This window comes from Nematostella vectensis, chromosome 2 (assembly GCF_932526225.1).
Source record: "Nematostella vectensis chromosome 2, jaNemVect1.1, whole genome shotgun sequence".
Classification (NCBI taxonomy): Eukaryota; Metazoa; Cnidaria; class Anthozoa; order Actiniaria; family Edwardsiidae; genus Nematostella; species Nematostella vectensis.
In genome coordinates, this window is record NC_064035.1 from 9,688,609 (window position 1) to 9,709,154 (window position 20,546).

General features: G+C 42.1%; 2 protein-coding genes and 1 long non-coding RNA gene across 5 annotated transcripts in view; 1 reads left to right on the top strand and 2 right to left on the bottom strand.

The window, feature by feature from the left end:
• Positions 1–1,490: 1,490 nt before the first annotated feature.
• Positions 1,491–3,687, bottom strand: LOC5521217 (BTB/POZ domain-containing protein 2). Its single transcript, XM_001640965.3, has one exon. The coding sequence runs from the start codon at positions 3,551–3,553 to the stop codon at positions 2,210–2,212; it is 1,344 nt and encodes a 447-aa protein (XP_001641015.1). The 5' UTR covers positions 3,554–3,687; the 3' UTR covers positions 1,491–2,209.
• Positions 3,688–4,131: 444 nt separating this feature from the next.
• Positions 4,132–20,546, bottom strand: part of LOC5521326 (phospholipid-transporting ATPase ABCA3) — a 28,157-nt gene continuing 11,742 nt past the window's right edge. Inside the window, exons 21-44 of one of the 2 annotated variants that reach the window (XM_048723774.1) lie at positions 19,671–19,744; positions 18,862–19,148; positions 18,254–18,442; positions 17,953–18,035; positions 17,477–17,732; positions 17,045–17,170; positions 16,136–16,252; positions 15,442–15,612; positions 14,808–14,918; positions 13,810–13,910; positions 13,331–13,396; positions 12,713–12,851; positions 12,070–12,138; positions 11,055–11,147; positions 10,699–10,786; positions 10,467–10,570; positions 9,940–9,969; positions 9,693–9,850; positions 9,441–9,507; positions 9,036–9,139; positions 8,464–8,768; positions 6,438–6,610; positions 5,960–6,085; positions 4,132–5,141 (exon numbers count right to left, since the gene is read on the bottom strand). In XM_048723774.1, coding sequence (XP_048579731.1) covers positions 5,061–5,141; positions 5,960–6,085; positions 6,438–6,610; positions 8,464–8,768; positions 9,036–9,139; positions 9,441–9,507; positions 9,693–9,850; positions 9,940–9,969; positions 10,467–10,570; positions 10,699–10,786; positions 11,055–11,147; positions 12,070–12,138; positions 12,713–12,851; positions 13,331–13,396; positions 13,810–13,910; positions 14,808–14,918; positions 15,442–15,612; positions 16,136–16,252; positions 17,045–17,170; positions 17,477–17,732; positions 17,953–18,035; positions 18,254–18,442; positions 18,862–19,148; positions 19,671–19,744 — 3,118 coding nt within the window. In that variant the 3' untranslated portion in view covers positions 4,132–5,060. Of the gene's footprint in view, positions 5,142–5,959; positions 6,086–6,437; positions 6,611–8,463; positions 8,769–9,035; positions 9,140–9,440; positions 9,508–9,692; positions 9,851–9,939; positions 9,970–10,466; positions 10,571–10,698; positions 10,787–11,054; positions 11,148–12,069; positions 12,139–12,712; positions 12,852–13,330; positions 13,397–13,809; positions 13,911–14,807; positions 14,919–15,441; positions 15,613–16,135; positions 16,253–17,044; positions 17,171–17,476; positions 17,733–17,952; positions 18,036–18,253; positions 18,443–18,861; positions 19,149–19,670; positions 19,751–20,546 lie in introns of both variants that reach the window. The other variant, XM_048723773.1, reaches the window with a different exon arrangement.
• Positions 10,685–17,280, top strand: LOC125561019. Of its 2 annotated transcripts, none has more exons than XR_007307017.1 (4): positions 10,685–10,823; positions 10,939–11,246; positions 11,915–12,917; positions 13,866–17,280. It is a non-coding gene; the product is annotated as an uncharacterized LOC125561019 (long non-coding RNA). The 2 variants fall into 2 exon arrangements; XR_007307016.1 differs by lacking the exon at positions 10,685–10,823 and having other exon boundaries at positions 11,110–11,246; positions 11,915–12,209; positions 12,689–12,917.

Consider the following 20,546-nt stretch of genomic DNA (forward strand, 5'->3'; position numbering starts at 1 on the left):
CGAACCTCCTTCAGAACAGAAAAAAGGACATAAAAAGAAAGAAAAAAGACCATACTTCCAGACATACGCTGAAACGCCGTATGGCAGCATAAAGCTTTACGGCTAGGCTGAGGATTTCGGCCCCAGCACCGCTATCTAGCGAACTGTACAACACAAAGGAACCTGAGGTACCCGCGCATTAATGGGGAGGCAATAACCAGGATCCCAGGCCTGTCTTAGTCGGTTACGCCACGCACAGTTCGCTGAGAGGTGAACAGAAAAATACCGGGGTCTTTTTCGCGTTTGCGGCTCTAGGGAATTAGCGTGACGCTGTGACCTAAGAATATATTGCCTCCTTTAGCCTTTTGTCCTCACTGAGCACGTGTTCAGAAACAAGAAAAGTAAATGAACTACGCTCTACGCTGAAGTATTCACTGTCTAAAGGAGATTCAATGTGCTCATTCAGGCCCGTACCCAGGATTTTTCTTGGAGGGGAGGGGTCATTTCTCAGATAAAAATCTGACCACCCCCGAAAGAACAAAGAGGGATTTTTATTACGCCTTTGCAGCATCTCCACCGGACGTTTATTTTGTCGGATTTGGCTACATACCAGAGTGATCTAGCTTATGCTTTATAGTTTTGTCTACAAATAGCACGTCTATTCAGGACCGAAGGTGGACCTTCGGCCGTTGTGTCACAATCGCCATATATCAGGCTCCAGAATTGGAAATAATTCGAGTCATGGAGACCCGGAGAAAATCAATTTCCAAGTTAACTAACAAAACAATACAGAAATATGCATATAATTCCTTATTCGCTAGTATCAAGATTTTTTACCGCTACTCACTATTGCTCCAAAAAAACGGTCCTGATTATTTAGACACACATTTTACATTTGACATCCCAAATCACATAAGGTGATTTTTTCAATTCTAAAATAAAACCGAACCAACATTGCCAGTCGGATCCAGGGCCCTGGCCGCGAAGCCATGGGGGGCAGATCGAAATACCAACAGGGCCAGCTTACAGCCTCCAGCAACCTCAAACCTGACCAAAGCTAGAACATGTCGAGGAATCTAGAGCATCTAGAGTGTGCTAAGGACCAGGGAGACTTACAGTGGTCCCAGGGGGACATGTGGAAGGTTCGTGCAGGTTAGTGAAGGTTCGTGTACGGTAGAGACCTATAGCTTAATGATGGGACTGATACAAGAAAAGTGCACATTTAATGAGGTAAGCCCCTAAAGTGTCTCTTATTTGAGGTGGTAAACGTCGATCATTAAGACGACAGAAACAATTTTGTTCTTTGAAGTATGCGAATAATCTTTGAAGTACGCGATAATCGAATCATTCGTTGATGCAAAATCGATGGTGCAGGTGTATGTACTAGGGTGGGAAGGGATCATCGCGGGTTTACCCAGGAAGAACACTGCATTGAGGTAGGTAAACAGGTATAGGGCATACAACCACGTGTTCCGACGTTCAAGAAAATGGAGACTGGTTAACACATTACATTTCTTGTCAATGTTTTATGTATTTGATTATCTTTCAGCGTAGTGTAGCGTTATTTCATTTAATTTTTCACTTCTTCGTTGGATATTAGAGAGCTTACAACGCAGCCAACCGAACCCGAAGTCGAGCTGACGAGGCCAACATCTATTACAACACGTCACGATTCAGGCTCGTACCCAGGATTTTTCTTGGGAGGGTGCGAAATAGGAAAACTGGACCTAATTTTCCGGGGGAGGGTGAGAATAAGTTCTCTGATAAAAATCTGACCATCCCCGAAAGAACAAAAAGGCTTTTTTTGTTTTCGCAGTGGCTATATACCCGACAGTCGGGACAGGTCTATATTTGATGAGAAAGGGCAAGCGAATCTGAATTGAGCTTTGTTGTCGGTACTGAATGTTTTCCGTTGTCTGTCTGTTGGTGAGTCCTGGGTACGGGCCTGCGATTAGTACTTTTTCCTAACGGTCGTTTATATCATTTCTTCGATAATCTAGTACCCTTCATATCTCACACATTGTGTGTTGACTGTGTAGCATATACAATATTAATCTTTTGTGTACGAAAGATCGTAGAGACTTGGCACATAATTCTTTTATGATAAACAAGACTGCTTTATGCGGTAGAGGGGGGGGGGGGGGCGAGTGTGATAGGATTTGATATTAGCCTCTCTTCCTTTTTTCACCATCATTATTATTAATATTTATTTATTTATTGCTATTCCTGATTAAGGAAGCTTGAAAATAACCTCCGGAATTTGCCCATCGGCGGTAGTAGTGCCATTAAAACTAGCTTCATCCACATCGAAACGAAACCTCACCCCAGCGTCCTCACAGAGAACATCTCTTTTCCCCTCGGTCCCCCTGTGGGTAGGTAATCCCTTGAGAAGTACGCGGATTGTGTACGATTCGTGGGCCTCTAGCAGCACAGGCTCATCAAAAATCACATCGTGGACTTTTTCAGGCTTCTCGGGGAAATAGGTTCCCTCGAAAGCCCTAAGAGAGTCATTATGGGAATCGAGCAATTCAAGATCTACGCAATACGGCTCAGTGTGGTGTCCATCCGCGGGATTACAAATCCCGTAGAGCCCCACACCCACCGCCCGGATATCTCGATCGACGGAGAATTTGATGCTGTCCACATTCGTGCCTTCACAATTCCACTCCGATGTATCCGACATGAACCGGGTACACCGAAAAACCCGATGGGTTCCTCGTCTGGGTTCGCTTTTAAAACTCTCCACTTTAGTTGCTCCCTTTGATCCGAAATAGAGAAAAATATTGATAGTTTCTTCTTGAGTTAGAATTCCCGATACGGCAGCATCATCTGTAAATTCCTGTAGTGACATGACCGGGAATCGGACAAGGTTCAGTGCGCCGGACAGGACTAGCCGCTTGTTCTTCGGGTCATCGGGAGAGAGCTCACGTCTGACGCACTCTGCCTCGGCCCACCGCTTGATGGCCTTGAAGAGCTCGGCTTCGGTCACTGTTAAAGTCTCTCGCGAAAGTACAGCCAAAAGGGTGCTGTGATCAACTTCAGTAAAATCATCCGAGCTGATGACTCTGCAAGTGTCTTTCTCGATCAGCTCCCAGCATGTTTCCTCTAGTTTCGGTTCACAGTAATACCTCGCTTGAGACAGTAGGGTGAACGCATTGTGGTGGTCGATGTTCTGTTCCAGGAATGCCACGCACTTATCCGCTAGGAATGGCAAGATGTATTTCTTGGCAAGGTACAGAACTCCAAGGACGTTTTCCTCGTTGATTGTTGCCTCGTCAAAGTACGCGTATCGCAGTAACTCCATAAACGAGTCCGCATCCGAGTCTGCTACAGTGATCTCTGCCTTCTGCTCTGCCATGGATCCATAGAACATGGCATAGAATACTGGACTGCTTATTGCTAGGATAAGCTTATGGCCCGGGATGAAGTACTTTCCTTGCTCTTTACCCACGCGAAATGAGACATCACTCAGAAGTTTATTATTGAACAGGAATTCACTTCGTTCTCGAATACAGCGCCTCTTAGTTTGCCAATTATCAGCAGTAAAGACGGGTTCGTGGGTAAATCCTGCCATTTTGCCAATTCGAAGAATTTAAAAATGTTATCATGTTCCCTTGAACGGATTGTGGTTTTACCTGCTGTAATGCGGTGCCTAGCCACAATAACAGCACCTGCAGGATGTCGGCCAATTAAAGCCCTCGCTAAAGACATGCCAACCAATCAGATCACTCGCTCAGGTGCAAAAATAACCCAGTGGAGTCAAACGAACTGAGAAAGACATGCCGAGACGGGGTGGTCCTAAACATGGGTTAGCAACATGTTAAAGGCGCGAGAGCGAGTTTTTAAGTTAAGACATGCCGACACGGGTCTGTTTAGGGACACGAGGTAAATGGTTAGGTACTAGAGAGCTTAAGCAAGTCAATACGTACGGCATCAAAAACGGCGCGCGCGCTTACAAATTGCTGAAAAACGGCGTTGACGTCCGTGACCGCGCGCGTAGAACGTAAAAATAGGGAAAATGCCGTTCGAGATTTCCTGTCACGGACGTCAACGCCGTTCTTCAGCAATTCGTGAGCGCGCGCCGTTTTTATGCTGTTCGTGTTGACTTGCTTAAGCTCTCTATTAATTCAACAATAACGAATGACAAGTGCATTTTACAGCGTACACGTTTTATTTCGATGATACAATACTATGCTAAGAGTATAACATCTGATAAGATTCAAGAAGAACTTGCTTAAAATACTATCCTTCCTTACTCCTTCCTAACATGTAAAAAAAAATGAGTTTAAATGAAGATTATACGTACAAACATCGGAAGTTGGAACTGGGCCTAGTGTTGTCCTACATGTCCTTATTTGTTCATGTTAACTCAAGTTGGGCTACGATAACGTTTTGCGACTTTATGATCGTTCCACGAGCAGGCAGATGACCAAAATAGCAATCAAGGATTTTCCTCAGGTTAACTTTATTTATTTTTTGGCGGTGGTTTGTTGAGTAGATCGTGGCCCAAGGGAAATCCATAACATCACCCCTCTAATGTTGCCTTCAAAATGTTCGAGACACAAGCTTCATCTATAAACTTACTTTGATGTCAGTTTTCTTTACCCATCTTTTTCAAAGTACCTTACCTAATAAGTGTTCCGCTAAGAGAGTAGTAAAAAAAAACAAAAAAACAGAAAAATTTAGTGTACAAGAGGGGGATTAGTGTTGCGGCCTGCTGCAACATAAAGTGCACATGTTTCGCAGATACGTGCAATATTGCATAAATATTTTAAAAAATATGGTTATTAAGTAAAAAAATTACTGCGCGCATGGAATAATTCATCTTTCAAGCCCTATGGGCGACCTTTGTTGCAAGATTCAAGAGCTATCGTCGTAGGTTTACAATTGAACATAAATATTTTAATAAATATTCTACTTTAAACGTGTGAGTGCGTTATAGGAAAAACATCAATACTGTTGAGAAAGCAAAAGCCAATTATACGCATAAATGCACACAGAGATGCTAAGAGAGCCTAAAGAATAACTCAAAGCTCCCTTCCCCAACTGGAAGTTTCTAGCTAGGTCCACGGAAGCCGGGTCTAGCAAGGGAGGCATCCGCAAGTCCTCTTGACTTTGGTTCTCTCCTCGGAGTACTGTTCTTTAGCGAGGTTGAGGAACACCTGAAATTTAAGAGAATTAGACACCAAGTGTGAAAGTCTACTACACTTGCAATTAAAGATAAGCAAACGAATAAGAGAACGTCAAATGTGAGAGGATGGACTTGATATAGACTACATGCAGCTTTTACAGATGTCGGTGGGTCTCAAAAGCCCTTCTGCTAACTGTAGCAGAATGACTCGAATGCCATTCTGAACATTCTCTACCAACAATATCCATTCCAGAATGATAGGAAAAAAACGCGCCCTTAGTTTACTGACGAGCCAAGCTTAGTAAATACAAGCTAGTTTACTGACGAGCCAAGCTTAGTAAATACAAGCTAGTTTACTGACGAGCCAAGCTCAGTAAATACAAGCTAGTTTACAGACGATCCAAGCTTAGTAAATACAAGCTAGTTTACTGACGAGCCAAGCTCAGTAAAAACAAGCTAGTTTACAGACGATCCAAGCTCAGTAAATACAAGCTAGTTTACAGACGAGCCAAGCTCAGTAAATACAAGCTAGTTTACTGACGAGCCAAGCTCAGTAAATACAAGCTAGTTTACAGACGATCCAAGCTCAGTAAATACAAGCTAGTTTACTGACGAGCCAAGCTCAGTAAATACAAGCTAGTTTACAGACGATCCAAGCTCAGTAAATACAAGCTAGTTTACAGATGAGCCAAGCTCAGTAAATACAATCTAGTTTACTGACGATCCAAGCTCAGTAAATACAAGCTATTTTACAGACGAGCCAAGCTCAGTAAATACAAGCTAGCCAAGTTCAAACTCTAGAACCACGAAGCTAACCACTGAAATAGTGAATCAACGAGCATTATTTACCTGCTCCAAGCTGGTTTGACTGACGCTGTAGTCAACAATGTTCAAACTCGCGCGATTTCTCTCTAGCTCACCAAAGATCCGAGACCACGACAGCTCTGTGCTGTTGATCTGATAGGTCAGCATGCCCTGCACGTGACATAAATTACATGATACGATAGGTCAGTATGCCCTACACGTTACATACATAACATGATCTGATAAGTGAGGTTCTTGCGCAGTGTAACTACACCACCAATTTTCCTAACCATTCAAACAAAATCACTCTGTGTATTGTATGGGCCCCCAACACTTCTTCAACAATATCCATTTCTCAATCATTCAAACAAGGTTTCTCATCCGTCGGAACAAATACGAACCTCACCAATACAAACAGGACTCTGTTTATTGTAAGCCTAACAGGCCTAAAGCACAAGACAACGCCTAGTTCCACACCCCCTAATTATCCAAACACATACAATAGTCCGCGTAGGTTACGTACGTTGTGCGACTCAAGGAGCTGTGCACCGGGGAAGGTACTGGAGACAAACTGCTGCGCTTGCTGCACGGCCCCCAACAGGTCCACGGTGTACATGACTGGCACAGGCTGGTTACCTATCCCATGAGCCGACACAATCGGCGTGGGAGCAGAGGCACCTGGGGGTGGACTGATTTCTACAAGAAAAAAAATCGTACAATGCACTATTTGCCAGAATACTCCAAACAAGACGACCACATAGGGTGTATCTACTTACCCGGTCGCTGAACTGGATATCCCGGTTGCCTATTTAAAAAGACCACCAAGGGTGCATCTACTTACCCGGTCACTGAAATGGATATCCCGATTGCCTGTTTAAAAAGACCACCCAGGGTGCATCTACTTACCCGGTCGCTGAACTGGATATCCCGATTGCCTGTTTAAAAAGACCACCCCGGGTGCATCTACTTACCCGGTCGCTGAACTGGATATCCCGATTGCCTGTTTAAAAAGACCACCCAGGGTGCATCATCTACTTACCTGGTCGCTGAACTGGATATCCCGGTTGCCTGTTTAAAAAGACCATCCAGGGTGCATCTACTTACCCGGTCGCTGAACTGGATATCCCGGTTGCCTGTTAAAAAAGACCACCCCGGGTGCATCTACTTACCCGGTCGCTGAACTGGATATCCCGATTGCCTGTTTAAAAAGACCACCCAGGGTGCATCTACTTACCCGGTCGCTGAACTGGATATCCCGATTGCCTGTTTAAAAAGACCACCCCGGGTGCATCTACTTACCCGGTCGCTGAACTGGATATCCCGATTGCCTGTTTAAAAAGACCACCCAGGGTGCATCATCTACTTACCTGGTCGCTGAACTGGATATCCCGATTGCCTGTTTAAAAAGACCACCCAGGGTGCATCTACTTACCCGGTCGCTGAACTGGATATCCCGATTGCCTGTTTAAAAAGACCACCCAGGGTGCATTATCTACTAACCTGGTCGCTGAACTGGATATCCCGATTGCCTGTTTAAAAAGACCATCCAGGGTGCATCTACTTACCCGGTCGCTGAACTGGATATCCCGGTTCCCTGTTTAAAAAGACCACCCAGGGTGCATCATCTACTTACCTGGTCGCTGAACTGGATATCCCGGTTGCCTGTTTAAAAAGACCACCTAGGGTGTATCTACTTACCCGGTCGCTGAACTGGATATCCCGATTGCCTGTTTAAAAAGACCATCCAGGGTGCATCTACTTACCCGGTCGCTGAACTGGATATCCCGGTTCCCTGTTTAAAAAGACCACCCAGGGTGCATCATCTACTTACCTGGTCGCTGAACTGGATATCCCGGTTGCCTGTTTAAAAAGACCACCTAGGGTGTATCTACTTACCCGGTCACTGAACTGGATATCCCGGTTGCCTTTTTAAAAAGACCACCAAGGGTGCATCTACTTACCCGGTCACTGAAATGGATATCCCGATTGCCTGTTTAAAAAGACCACCCAGGGTGAATCTAATAACCCGGTCACTGAACTGGATATCCCGATTGCCTGTTTAAAAAGACCACCCAGGGTGCATCTACTTACCCGGTCGCTGAACTGGATATCCCGGTTGCCTGTTTAAAAAGACCACCTAGGGTGTATCTACTTACCCGGTCGCTGAACTGGATATCCCGGTTGCCTATTTAAAAAGACCACCAAGGGTGCATCTACTAACCCGGTCGCTGAACTGGATATCCCGGTTGCCTGTTTAAAAAGACCACCCAGGGTGCATCAGCTACTTACCCGGTCGCTGAACTGGATATCCCGGTTGCCTGTTTAAGAAGACCACCCAGGGTGCATCTACTTACCCGGTCGCTGAACTGGATATCCCGGTTGCCTGTTTAAAAAGACCACCCCGGGTGCATCTACTTACCCGGTCGCTGAACTGGATATCCCGATTGCCTGTTTAAAAAGACCACCCAGGGTGCATCTACTTACCTGGTCGCTGAACTGGATATCCCGGTTGCCTGTTTCAAAAGACCACCCAGGGTGCGTCTACTTACCCGGTCGCTGAACTGGATATCCCGGGCCGTTCACGTCAGGCATCCCCGCATCAGTCACGGCGACAGGGTTATCATACGCGGCCGTGGCAGTCGAGGGTGGGGTGCTGCCAGGAACCATGGCGACCACCTGGGAGGAGTTGGCCACCTCTGTGTTTGACACAGGTACCAAGCGGGCTTCTACCTTCAGCATGAGGGTGTAGCCCATACCGAAGCGACTCTTCAGGTGCTGTGCGCTACCCACGCACTTGAACTGACCGTTGACCATGATGGCGAGTCTGGTACACAGTGCTTCACATTCCTCCATGCTGTAGATATAGAACGCCTGATTATCCAACAACAACAACAAGCTTATAATGCCTTAAGAACATGTGGCCTAAACGCTTTTCTTTTTTTAATAAAACTTTCCAAGCACATAGAACAATCGAATTGGTTCACTTTTCGGAACAGCAAATTCAGAGAACGGCGGTTGCGCTAAGCTTATATGTAACAACCATTCAAACAAGAACTTGTTGAGGCCAGCAAACTACACGTTTTTGAAGTATAGTAACAGAGTAAGCTGTCATAGCCTGCACCTGTGAGAAGTCAACACAATAGAGCGCCCTCCTTTCATCACATGTGTGAGCGAGTCCCAGAGGAATCGGCGAGCAACAGGGTCCATCCCAGTTGTAGGCTCATCCTGATAATAGAACGGTCAGCGGTCACTACACGCCAATCCAAATATCCAAAACTAATAGAACGGTCAACGGTCACTACATGCCAATCCACATATCCAAAGCTAAGAAGAATCGATATCGGTCATAAAAAACGGATCGAAATTTAACAAAATCGAAATTGAAAACACAATATTTAAAGTTCTATTCTGATTCTGAATGATGGGTTGCCTGTGGTTTAATTTCCATGAAATGATTGTTTGGTTGCCTGTGGTTTAATTTCCAAAAATATGATTTATACATGTAAGTTGTCTGTGGTTTACTCACCAAGAATATAATCGGTGGGTTGCCGACCAGTGCGATGGCTGTGCTGAGTTTGCGTTTATTTCCACCGCTGATGAGAGTAAGCAAGAATAACATACCTTGCATTAGTGCTCAGGAATTTACTAACCGTCCTGTTCGAAATAACAGTTATAGATATATCAGTAATAGATTTTCCTTCCAAAATTATTATTAACCAAATTACGATTCTTAGGAGCCTAAATTCTTACAATACCTCAAATGTATTCTTAAGTTTACCTGTAGTCCCCGCAGAGCTTGTCGGCCCATTTACCAAGATTCAAATGCTCGATTGTTGTTGACACCACGTTTGGTATCTTGTCTGGCTGAACACCTCGCAGGCGCGCAAACATGGTCAGCATCTCTCGTCCTGTCATGCGCTCTATGAACGCATCAAACTACAAACACGAAAATAGGATGTAAGCAAAATGCATTATTCTATGACAATTCAAATTGGGACCTTTGAACGGTGTTCATCATAACATACCTGTGGGCAGTAACCAATCCTTTGTTGAACCTGAAACAATGAGATACGATACTTAAGTAAACAAGACAAGGGGATTTTACCTATATGGATGTATTTAATCAAGGAGATGTCTAGGGGGTATGGAGATCAAGGAGATGTCTGGGGGGTATGGAGATCAAGGAGATGTCTGGGGGGTATGGAGATCAAGGAGATGTCTGGGGGGTATGGAGATCAAGGAGATGTCTGGGGGGTATGGAGATCAAGGAGACGTCTGGGGGGTATGGAGATCAAGGAGATGTCTGGGGGGTATGGAGATCAAGGAGACGTCTGGGGGGTATGGAGATCAAGGAGATGTCTGGGGGGTATGGAGATCAAGGAGATGTCTGGGGGTACGGTGTTCAAGGAGATGTCTAGGGGATATGGTGTTCAAGGAGATGTCTAGGGATATGGTGTTCAAGGAGATGTCAAAGGGGTATTTGATCAAGGAGAAGTCTAAGGGGTATTTGATCAGGGAGATGTCTAGGGCGTATGTAATTAAGGGTGTGTACCTCTTTGAGGTGTGTCTGTATGTCATAACCATCTAGATACGCCGTGCCTTCAGAAATACTCTGGTCGCCAGTCAGCATGCTGAATGTAGTAGTCTTACCAGCACCTGCAGCGATATTTCTATTTTATTAATATTTTTTATATTTATTTTATTGTTCAATAGTACAAGTTCCAATTTTATTATTTTTTCACGTAGAACTTACATCGTTAATATCCCTATAGAGATGTGCTTACCGTTAACTCCTAGAAGGCCAAAGCACTCTCCCCGGGGTATCCCAATACAGAGGTGATCCACAGCAGTTCTATCGGATCCATGGTACACCTACAGAAAACATCAAAACAAATACGATCGTTTAGGGGTAAGACTACTTGTCTTTTTGTGTATTTGGAGAATGATATATTGCTCAAAATATGAGCAGGTGAGAAAGGTTTTGCTACGCTTCATTAGTTTATCTTATTTGTTTGTTCCCTTAGAAATATCAGGGATATACAACTAATGACATATGAGAATTTGTCTGAACAACTCGCCTTATGTCACTATATAATGCCTATTATCACCGGCCAGTTTCTTTAGTCCAGCAACGATTTACCTTTGTGAGATCCTTGACAATCACCGACTCCTTCTTGATCTGTTCTGGGTTGAGTGAGTGAACACGGGCTCGTTCCCCCGCCACATCACAGTCCTGAGAGGTCCAAGGACAAATGGGAATTAGTCTATAAGCTTAGACGTCACAGGCGCCACGATCACGTGGCATAGATATCACTGACGCCGGAGCTCGAAGGTAAGAAAGGGAATTTAGTTTAGCTCTCAGCTTGGGACGACACATAAGGCAGGGCGGCCATGTCGGGATTGATTTGAAGGTCGGTCTCGCTTTCACTGGCACGCCAATCAAATGTGAGAGGTCTTTTAGTAGGGTAACTACCAGTTCTCTAGAGGCCTGTTTTGGTTTTTCCTTGTCATATGTTGTTCATAAACTTGTTCAACAACCTTGAAATTTGATACAGGTGTTAATTTGATCCTTTTAAATGCCATTTTTTTCTAGGGAAAATGAAAATAAAATCTTTAAAAACAGATAGTTACACTATAAAAACATGTAAAAGTATCCTTTAACTGTTTTTCGTTTCTTTTATGTCATTACTGATAGAGAAATCACTGTTTTTTGAAAATGACAAAATTGGTCCTCCCTCACCCCTCTGAGTCTCAGATTTTATGCACCGACGTGAAAAAGGTATACTTGACCTAAGAAATATATGTGCCAAGTTTGGTGCTTCTACTAAAAATTGCACAAAACATCCATTTTTGCGCTAAGCCACCTACTATCTGGGGGTATAGGCAATATGAAGTCATTGAGCCAGACCCCTATAGAAATTAGTGCTGATAAACCATAGAAACGAACCAGTCTCTAACTGTTGAATAGCTTAGCTAGTACTAAGATCATTAAAATAACAGGAATGGCAAGTGATAGAAACAACGTTGAATCTATGGCTAACGGTGAACACACGCAGCACGCGCCTAAATACCCCCAAAGGTGGGTGAAAATAAGCAGAAAACCTCGGTACGCCAAAGTACGCTGGATCTTCGAGCATGAAAACAACTGTACAAACCTCGTTCGGCCGACCCTGTTTCTTGTCGTCTTCTGGCATCCGAACACGTGCACCAATAAAAAAGTTCACCTAAAAAAATAAACATCAGTGGCCTTTGCTACAAAGCAAGTAGAGAATGCTACAAGAGGTGCGGATAAAAGGTTTGTACGGCCACAGTTCAATATGTCAGATACAGAGGATGTTGTCTTCGTCAAATTAATTTTGCTAGAGACTTTGTTGTTTGAGAAAGACTTATCGAAATTTGGAACTGGCTTTTGACAGTTCAGATCTGATTCGGTTTTATTTAGTTGCGACATTACCATTCGGTACAGGGCACCTTTTACTATCTGGCAGAAATAATTCGGACGTTTTGTGAAGACTATATAGATAATTATTTTCTATCAATTAGTGTTTTCTACGACGTTTTGGCAATGCTGCACCTTCATCGGGAATTTCTGATGATTCCTTAAAAATAAGGCAGCATAACCATCGTCTTTTAAGACGATGAAGTTAAACTTCTTACCACCTGAACAATCCCCAATTACTACTTTATAGAATATATAATAGAAAGTAATTATTCATATAGTATTAGCATGTGGATCACTGGACGGGCCCAACAACACTACAGACTTTTTTTTAGTGACAAAGGGTGACGTCTGCGAACCTGTATTAGTAGAGTGAGGATGAAGAGCACCACGGCCTCCACGGCCATGTAAAGAGCGTGTTGACCGACGCCAGGCCTGTCCCAGTTCAGGGAGGAGTCTGTGAACTGGATCCCGTTATCTCTACATGATTCAACTGTCCTGAAACACGACACAAGTGTCATCACACATTGTAAATGACATGGCGCGGAAGATGCGCGTAGTAAGGTGATGCAAGTAGATTGTAGTTTTGCCCTTTCAAAGATTGTTTACGTTCGCAACTCATATTGCATGTCAGCATTGAGATTAATTGTTTGAAATGTTTCTTGTCCGAAAAATACTATACTAAAAAGCGGCGAATTTCGTAGTGACATAGCGGTTCTAGCATTGACATTCTCTCGCTTTTTGAGATTAGAATATAAACGTTATATCTTTTTTAGTCTCTAGGGTTAATCTATATATAATAGCCTAGCATTATAACTTATATCTAAATGTATACTTGATTATAGCTTAATATGTTGTATGTAATGTGTATGTATACTAGTAACATTTTTTTTTTAGTACAGTGTAACATTTTTAAAAACTGTAAAAATTGTTTCAGTAGCTACAAGCACGAATTGCGGAGCTATTTCTATACTTACTGAAGTGTACTGCAGATTTTTCGGTAGCCATAGTTAGTGCTCATGTCGATCAAAGCGTAGGAAACACTAAAAAACCCAAACAATTTAAATTATATACCTGGCAAGAATAAATGATCACTTTTAAAGCGGAGATATCACCTGTTTACTTCCTGTCAATTACTTAACAATTTCCCGATGATTTTTAACGGAAAACGCGTAGAAAATTGTAAAATCAAAATTGAAAAATCAGTGTATTTTTAAAGTTTCTTCGTGCATTAAAGTTCAAAGTTTCTTCGAGCATGTGATATCTTTAGACCGGATGGCCTGTTGGATAGTGCAGATTCTTACAGATTCTTACAGATTTTTTTGTCTTTTATCAGTTGACGTTTCCGACGACCCGACAGAAGTAAACTAGTGCGATTGTCGCTTTAAGACATATTGGTGTCTTGTATTGGTAGTGCAGGGAACCGATCATGTATCAGTACATCACTTGTACTTACGTGTATGTTGGGAGGAGCATGAATACATAATGCATGATCTCTGCTTCGTCCAACAGATTCAGGGATGGGATACGACAAAGGAACACAGCCAGCAACATGCCCTGAGGGTACAGAAACGAGTGAGATTATCGTATGATTGCCAAGCTGGCTCTTTTGTTCTCATGCCGGATCCTGTCGTGGCGTATCTGGTAGAGGGAAGGGGGATCGCCGTTATGAACGCTGTCGCAACGTGAAGTCTCGTCGTATTAATTTCACCCTGTATCCTGTTGTGTCGTATCCCATTAAAGCATGTAGAGTATTGTGGCATCGTGCCGAATATTGTGTTATACCATATCACAATATATCCTGTGGTGTGTCATATCGTGTCGTATCCTGAAGCGTTGTGTCGAACGCGTTGATATTAAATGTCGGATGTCACATGTCCCGCTGTATCGTGTAGCGTTGAATCGAGTCGTGTCGTACATCACCATTTCGTGCACATCACCCTGCACCCTGACGTGCATCCACAGGGTTACCAACCTCTCAATCAGTCTCCAGTCAATCCCAGTAACTAGCTCGAATATTCTTTTTAGAGGCATCAAGTAAGGCGGAATCCCTCAACTGCTCAAACGTTAGAAATACCGCTTATTCTGAATAAATACACACCACAAAGCAAAGAGAGTTTATTGTAACCTTTATTTTAGGATATAAGACATTTATAGGACAATTACAGGTGGTGATCAATCGTGAAAACATTCGAGCTAGTTACTGGGATTGACTGGAGACTGACTGAGAGGTTGGTAAGCCTGTGGCGCATCCTGTGCTCTCGCCATTTCTGGCTGTTATTATGGCAGTCGTTCCACGTCATGTCGTATCGCATAATGCCATTACATGTTGCCTGCATCCAGGAGATATCGGCGGCACGGTCATGGCACAATATAGATAGTTCTTTACACTAACGTGCATCTAAACAGTACGTAAATATGTACAAACGTGTATCAAATTAACTGTTTACTTACAAAACTCATGATAGACAGCACGAAAACAGTCATGGCGTAAGCGATCAGTTGGGACTTGAAGGCAAACGACATGACGTAAATGAAAGGTAAGACGACCAGACCAAACAAAATCTGAAAGGAAAGAAAAAGGCATGGGTAACAAAGCATAGCAGCAGTTTAAAAGAATGTCGATCAACTTCTCCTTTGTTATTGTTTATAACTAAAAATACAACGGTTTAATTGCAAGTATAATTCAAAATAACAATCCACGATTGAAGTCTGATGCTTTATTAATGATATTTGATTGAAAGTTTCTTGTTTGAATTAGCCGATGGAAAAGGATTCTTTGTGCGACTCGGCATTGAGCGGGAGCAAAGAATGGCGTGATTGGCCTTCTTTAAGAACACTTTATCGAAGAAATGTGGATTTCTTGGAACACTGCGTTGGACTCTTGGAACATGTTAATTTTTTTTTTAACCAAATGTGGAAGATTCATGCAATGATACGAAAGTTGAATGATATTGAGCAAGGTAGGTGGTAAAAAAATCACTTTCTCAAAATTTTCGACATGATTGACTGTGGAACAGGTACAACATTGAGTGACTCTTAGAACACTGTGAGTATACTAGAACAATGTGCGACTCTTGGAACTCACCAGCAACAAAAACACAGACCCCATGTCATTCTCAAACTCCTCGATTTGGAACGCAGCGAACAAGATCAGAATGAGCAGGCATGGAACGAGATAGTTCAAGAAGTCCCAAGTGTAGGTGGCCGACCAGTAGCTGAATGCATCCACTCCACTGACAAATTGTAAGTGCTTAGCCTATTGTGAAAAAAAAAATTCCCGGCTTTTTAAGCGTAGCTTAAACATAATTACAATAATTAACAATAACAATAATTACAAGAAAATACCCGTCACTTTACATAAAAGAACACAAAAATTTAAATTTATTTCCTAATTATGCTGGAAAAAGGCTTATATCCATCTATCATTCTTGTGGTGGTGTTGCTTAAAAGCAACTCAATTACTAGAGCTTTTTTGTTATATTTACAATGCTAAATCCCTTCCAGCTTCACGAATCGAAATGAACAAATCACTAAACAGCTCTGACGAATACGCTAAGGTCGGGTAAACGTGCGTTTCTTTCTCGTGGAAAAAATCTACTCTAGATTAAGATAAAGCCTGGAACACATAAAAGTTGGGAAGGAGTTCTAGAATTTTTTAGCGAAAGATGTCAAGTCTAAGGGGGTTTTGTGTATTCTTATCGACGATGGTTGATGACGGAGAAACCGTAATTTCGAAGATTGTTCTACAGTCTCGTACAAACCCATTTCGTATTTGGTACCTTTGAGGTCCTCTCTTGCACCAGAAAAGTGATAAAACTGGCGGCCATGAATGCCATACCCATAGACATGAAAATAGCCAGGAAGAGCACTGAGATTGTTGAGGTCACATTGTCCGCCTGAAAATAACCGATAGTATATAGTGTAAAAAAGATATGTAGTGGTGGTCTACGCATTGTAGCGCGTTCAACTTTGATTTTTTTTAAGTGTACGGTAGTAGATATTTATCAATATGTTGTACTTTCATCGTTTCATTTGTGGTCGCTTTGTGAATGTGTTTTACCTTCTTCTTGCCATTGCTTAGAAGTCTACTGTGCCAATAAATATCTCGTTCTGGGCATTATTTGGAAGTCTATTGTGTCAATAAGTATCTTGTTCTGGGCATTGTTTGGAAGTCTACTGTGTTAATAAGTATCTTGTTCTGGGCATTGTTTGGAAGTCTATTGTGTCAATAAGTATCTTGTTCTGGGCATTGTTTGGAAGTCTACTGTGTTAATAAGTATCTTGTTCTGGGCATTGTTTGGAAGTCTATTGTGTCAATAAGTATCTTGTCCTGGGCATTGTTTGGAAGAGTATTATGTCCATAAGTTGTACCTTAATCTGAGCATTGTTTGGAAGTCTATTGTGTTAATAAGTATCTCGTTCTGGGCATTGTTTGGAAGTCTATTGTGTTAATAAGTATCTCGTTCTGGGCATTGTTTGGAAGAGTACTTTGTCCATAAGTTGTACCTTATTCTGAGCATTGTTTGGAAGTCTATTGTGTTAATAAGTATCTTGTTCTGGGCATTGTTTGCAAGAGTATTATGTCCATAAGTTGTACCTTATTCTGAGCAATGTTTGGAAGTCTATTGTGTTAATAAATATCTCGTTCTGGGCATTGTTTGCAAGAGTATTTTGTCTATAAGTTGTACCTTATTCTGAGCATTGTTTGGAAGTGGATGATTTGTTGTCTCAATGCCCTGTTCGGAGTCTCCGCTGAGCTCTGCTAGAAGGATGTTGCTAAGAGCATTTATAGATGAAGCAATGATGTGATAGCCCTGAAAAACGAATTGGGTTTATTATACACAAAAACGTCGAAAGGTAAAAGAAGTGGTACCTCAACAGAGCTAAGTGGCCTCTAAATAGAGGTTCAAAATAAGGCATTGGAGAAATAAGAAAGATGAAGTAATTAGGAATGAGGATAGACGCAAACAGTAATCTCAGATAGCACGAGAAAACATACAGTAGTACCTGGTTGCTGTACCAGACGTAAACAGTAATCTCAGATAGCACGAGAAAACTAGTACCTGGTTGCTGTACCAGACGTAAACAGTAATCTCAGATAGCACGAGAACACATAGTACCTGGTTGCTGTACCAGACGGTGGTAAATGAGGAGGGCAGCTCGACCTTGGGAGGGACCACAGAGGCGTTGGTCACGTTAGTTGCCGGGACCACATATCCAGGTGATGGCAGGGGTCCGATGGTCACCCCGGCTACGTACTCGTAGAAAAACTGCTTGGCGTTGCTCTCCTCAAGGACGTACTCATCAAAGTACGTGTTCATGTCTGCCAGGTTAGTGCTACTAATGGACGGAGGATTGCAGCCTTTGCCTGTTTGACTATCAAGGAAGAAAGATATCAAGATAAGCGCACACGCAAACGCGATGTTCCGAAGTCTTCAAGGCGTCTCGTTCATTGAGCTAAAGTACACGAGGAGAGCATCACTATTTAAGTTCTTGGACTGAAATATTTATGAATACCCACCAATTCAGGAACTTACACTCAAAAGATCCATTATTTAGAAATGCTAAAATTGGAGGTATAAAAACACTAACTAACCTGTTAAGGCACTTGTCACAATGCTTGTATCCAAAATTGTCATTGTTACTACAGTTCGATGAAGTCAGATTACCATCCAAGAACTGAAATGGGGTAAGAATACAAGCCATGGGATATTTTAAGAGACGGGGTTATCACTATTTTTAGCAGCCATTCCATTCAAAAGGGGGATAGAAATATTCCGAGCGGAGTTAGCACAATCTTATGGTCCTGGAAAAGAATGCATGTCATATAAAGTAAAATCACGGTAACATGAGCAAACCACTTTGCGTAACCTCACTTATATACACCACGCCCTTACATCATTTCGGCAGTGCTCGTTAAGCACAAGGAACTTGTAGTTGCAGCAGTTGCCTGCTGACGTAGTGTAGTTGTAGGAGGACTTGACTACATGAATGCCATCGAGTGCGTTTTTTGTGCGGATATCATACACTTTGTTCGTGACATCAACAGTATCCGCTTTCACGGTGGCTAGGTGGTCTCGGGTGCGCTAGCAGAAAGAAAAAAAAAACGCGATTAGCTGGGTGAGAAATATGATCTGAAACCGGGTATGATGGTTGAGAGGCAAGGTTTAGCGCCTTGTTATTGGGGTGTTGGATGGGGGGTGGGGGTCATATGGACGTCATCCTATCCTAATTTACAAAGTATTGAAAAGTTTCTTAGAAGCTTGTTTCTTTCTTTCTTTCTTTCTTTTTTTTTTTTTTTTTTTTTTTTTTTTTGAAGTGATAGATTGATTGGGTTCTGCAAATCATCTAATTGTGGAATTGGAATTGTCCATAAACCTTTTATTTTTAGCTGGCAAAAAAATGTGCTTGTTTGTGTTCCAGCGCCTTCAAGACCGCGGTCCATCTATACTTAACAAAACATGTGCACCGATAAATAAAGTATCGCTATAGGAGAACTTAGTACCTGCAGAGTGGCCTGGGCCTGGGCGGTATTCGATCGGTTACGGAAATCTGCAAAAAACACTTTGGTGTTGACTCCATCCGTGCTGAGGTTCTTGAGGTTCAGTAGACGTGCTGGATCGTTACCACGCGCCCCTCCAGTATTCATGATCAGGAGCCCAAATAGTACCATTACCATCGGCAGCAAAATCTGTGTCACAACAGACTTCTTGTCGCGCTTGGAGTTAATGAAGCGCTTGACTAACATTGCTTTGTAGTGCTGCCACTGCAGTGCGAACCCCGTCTGCAACTCTGTTGGGCATTGCAGCATAATTAGCCATCAGAATTATTCATCTGATGACAATTTTTGCTGAAAACATGTAACCTTCTTTGGGATTGACGGGATAATTTGATTTGAGCAATCGCAGTATTTTGATTTTAATATTTTGATATCTTAAAAGAGATTGGCTGGACAGGATACGTAAGAGTAAGTTAAGTCTAATTTTTTTTAGTAGAGTAGTATAGGTCAAAATGAAGTTAATGATGCCTCTTGACTTGAACGGAATAGTCCAGAGAGAAACTTATAGGTTAACATAATGTCTCGTGACTTTGGGCGGAATAGGCCATAGAGGAGCTTATGGATTAATTACAAAAAACTCTTGACTTTGGGTGGTATGGACTAGAGAGGAGTTAATACAGTTGGTTAACATTATGCCTTTCGAGTTGGAGTGGTGAAGGTTAATCAAGGAGTTGTTTAGAAACTGAGCTTAATCTGAAGTAGTACAGTGGGTCATAAGGACAGTTAGAGATGGATAATTTAGTTAGTATCTGTACCTCCCATATCCGGATCCTCATCTGTTGCCGCCATATCGATTATTTTCTCGGTCTCCCTGTGGTGCTCATGATCACTGATACTGTAGACAGAACGAATAGCAATTTGCTATAAAACAATCTTATACCGCAGTTAAAAATAAAATCCTTTGACAATCCATAAACTTTAACGTATTTTTATTTTCATTTTTTTAATCGTTATTTAACATAATCCTTATAATTTAATATAGGTTCCATTTTTGCCGGAATTATAGTTGATTCTATTGATAAACGTCTTGTTCATACGTTTATAAGTCATTATTTTCATTATTTATTTGAGTATTATCTGATAATCTTTTTGTAAATAGTACTTACGACATTGGCGACCCAGGTTGTTAGCAAGTAGAATAATGTAGAAGAAAAGAGAAGAAAAGACAAAGCCATTTAGAATGTTAATCATGTTATGTCATTTTAGTTGGCTGCCATTTTAGGTAAGAAACAATTAACATATGAAATTATTCGTTTCTATAGTTCTATAGTAAAAAAGTCTTGATAATTATTTCTACCATAGCGGACAATGAAAGTAGTTCTGGGGAAAAGGGCTGAAATGTATCGGCGCAAAAAAAAAAAAAAAGAAAACGATACTCCAGTTAGGAGAGTAAGGCAGGTTATCATTTGTAGGTTCCTATGACAGAAATAAGCTTTATGTGCCGCGCCAAACAATTATCATGCGGGGACCCAAGAAAACGAATCTCTAAGTTTACTAAAATAACTGTTTTCGGACAAAGAACAGGCTACAGTAAATGCAATGTTTCTGTAAATTATTTTCCTCGGGTCTTCATCAAAATTGGGTCACTAACAGGTTTTTAGTTATACTAATACCTTTCAAAATACACCAAA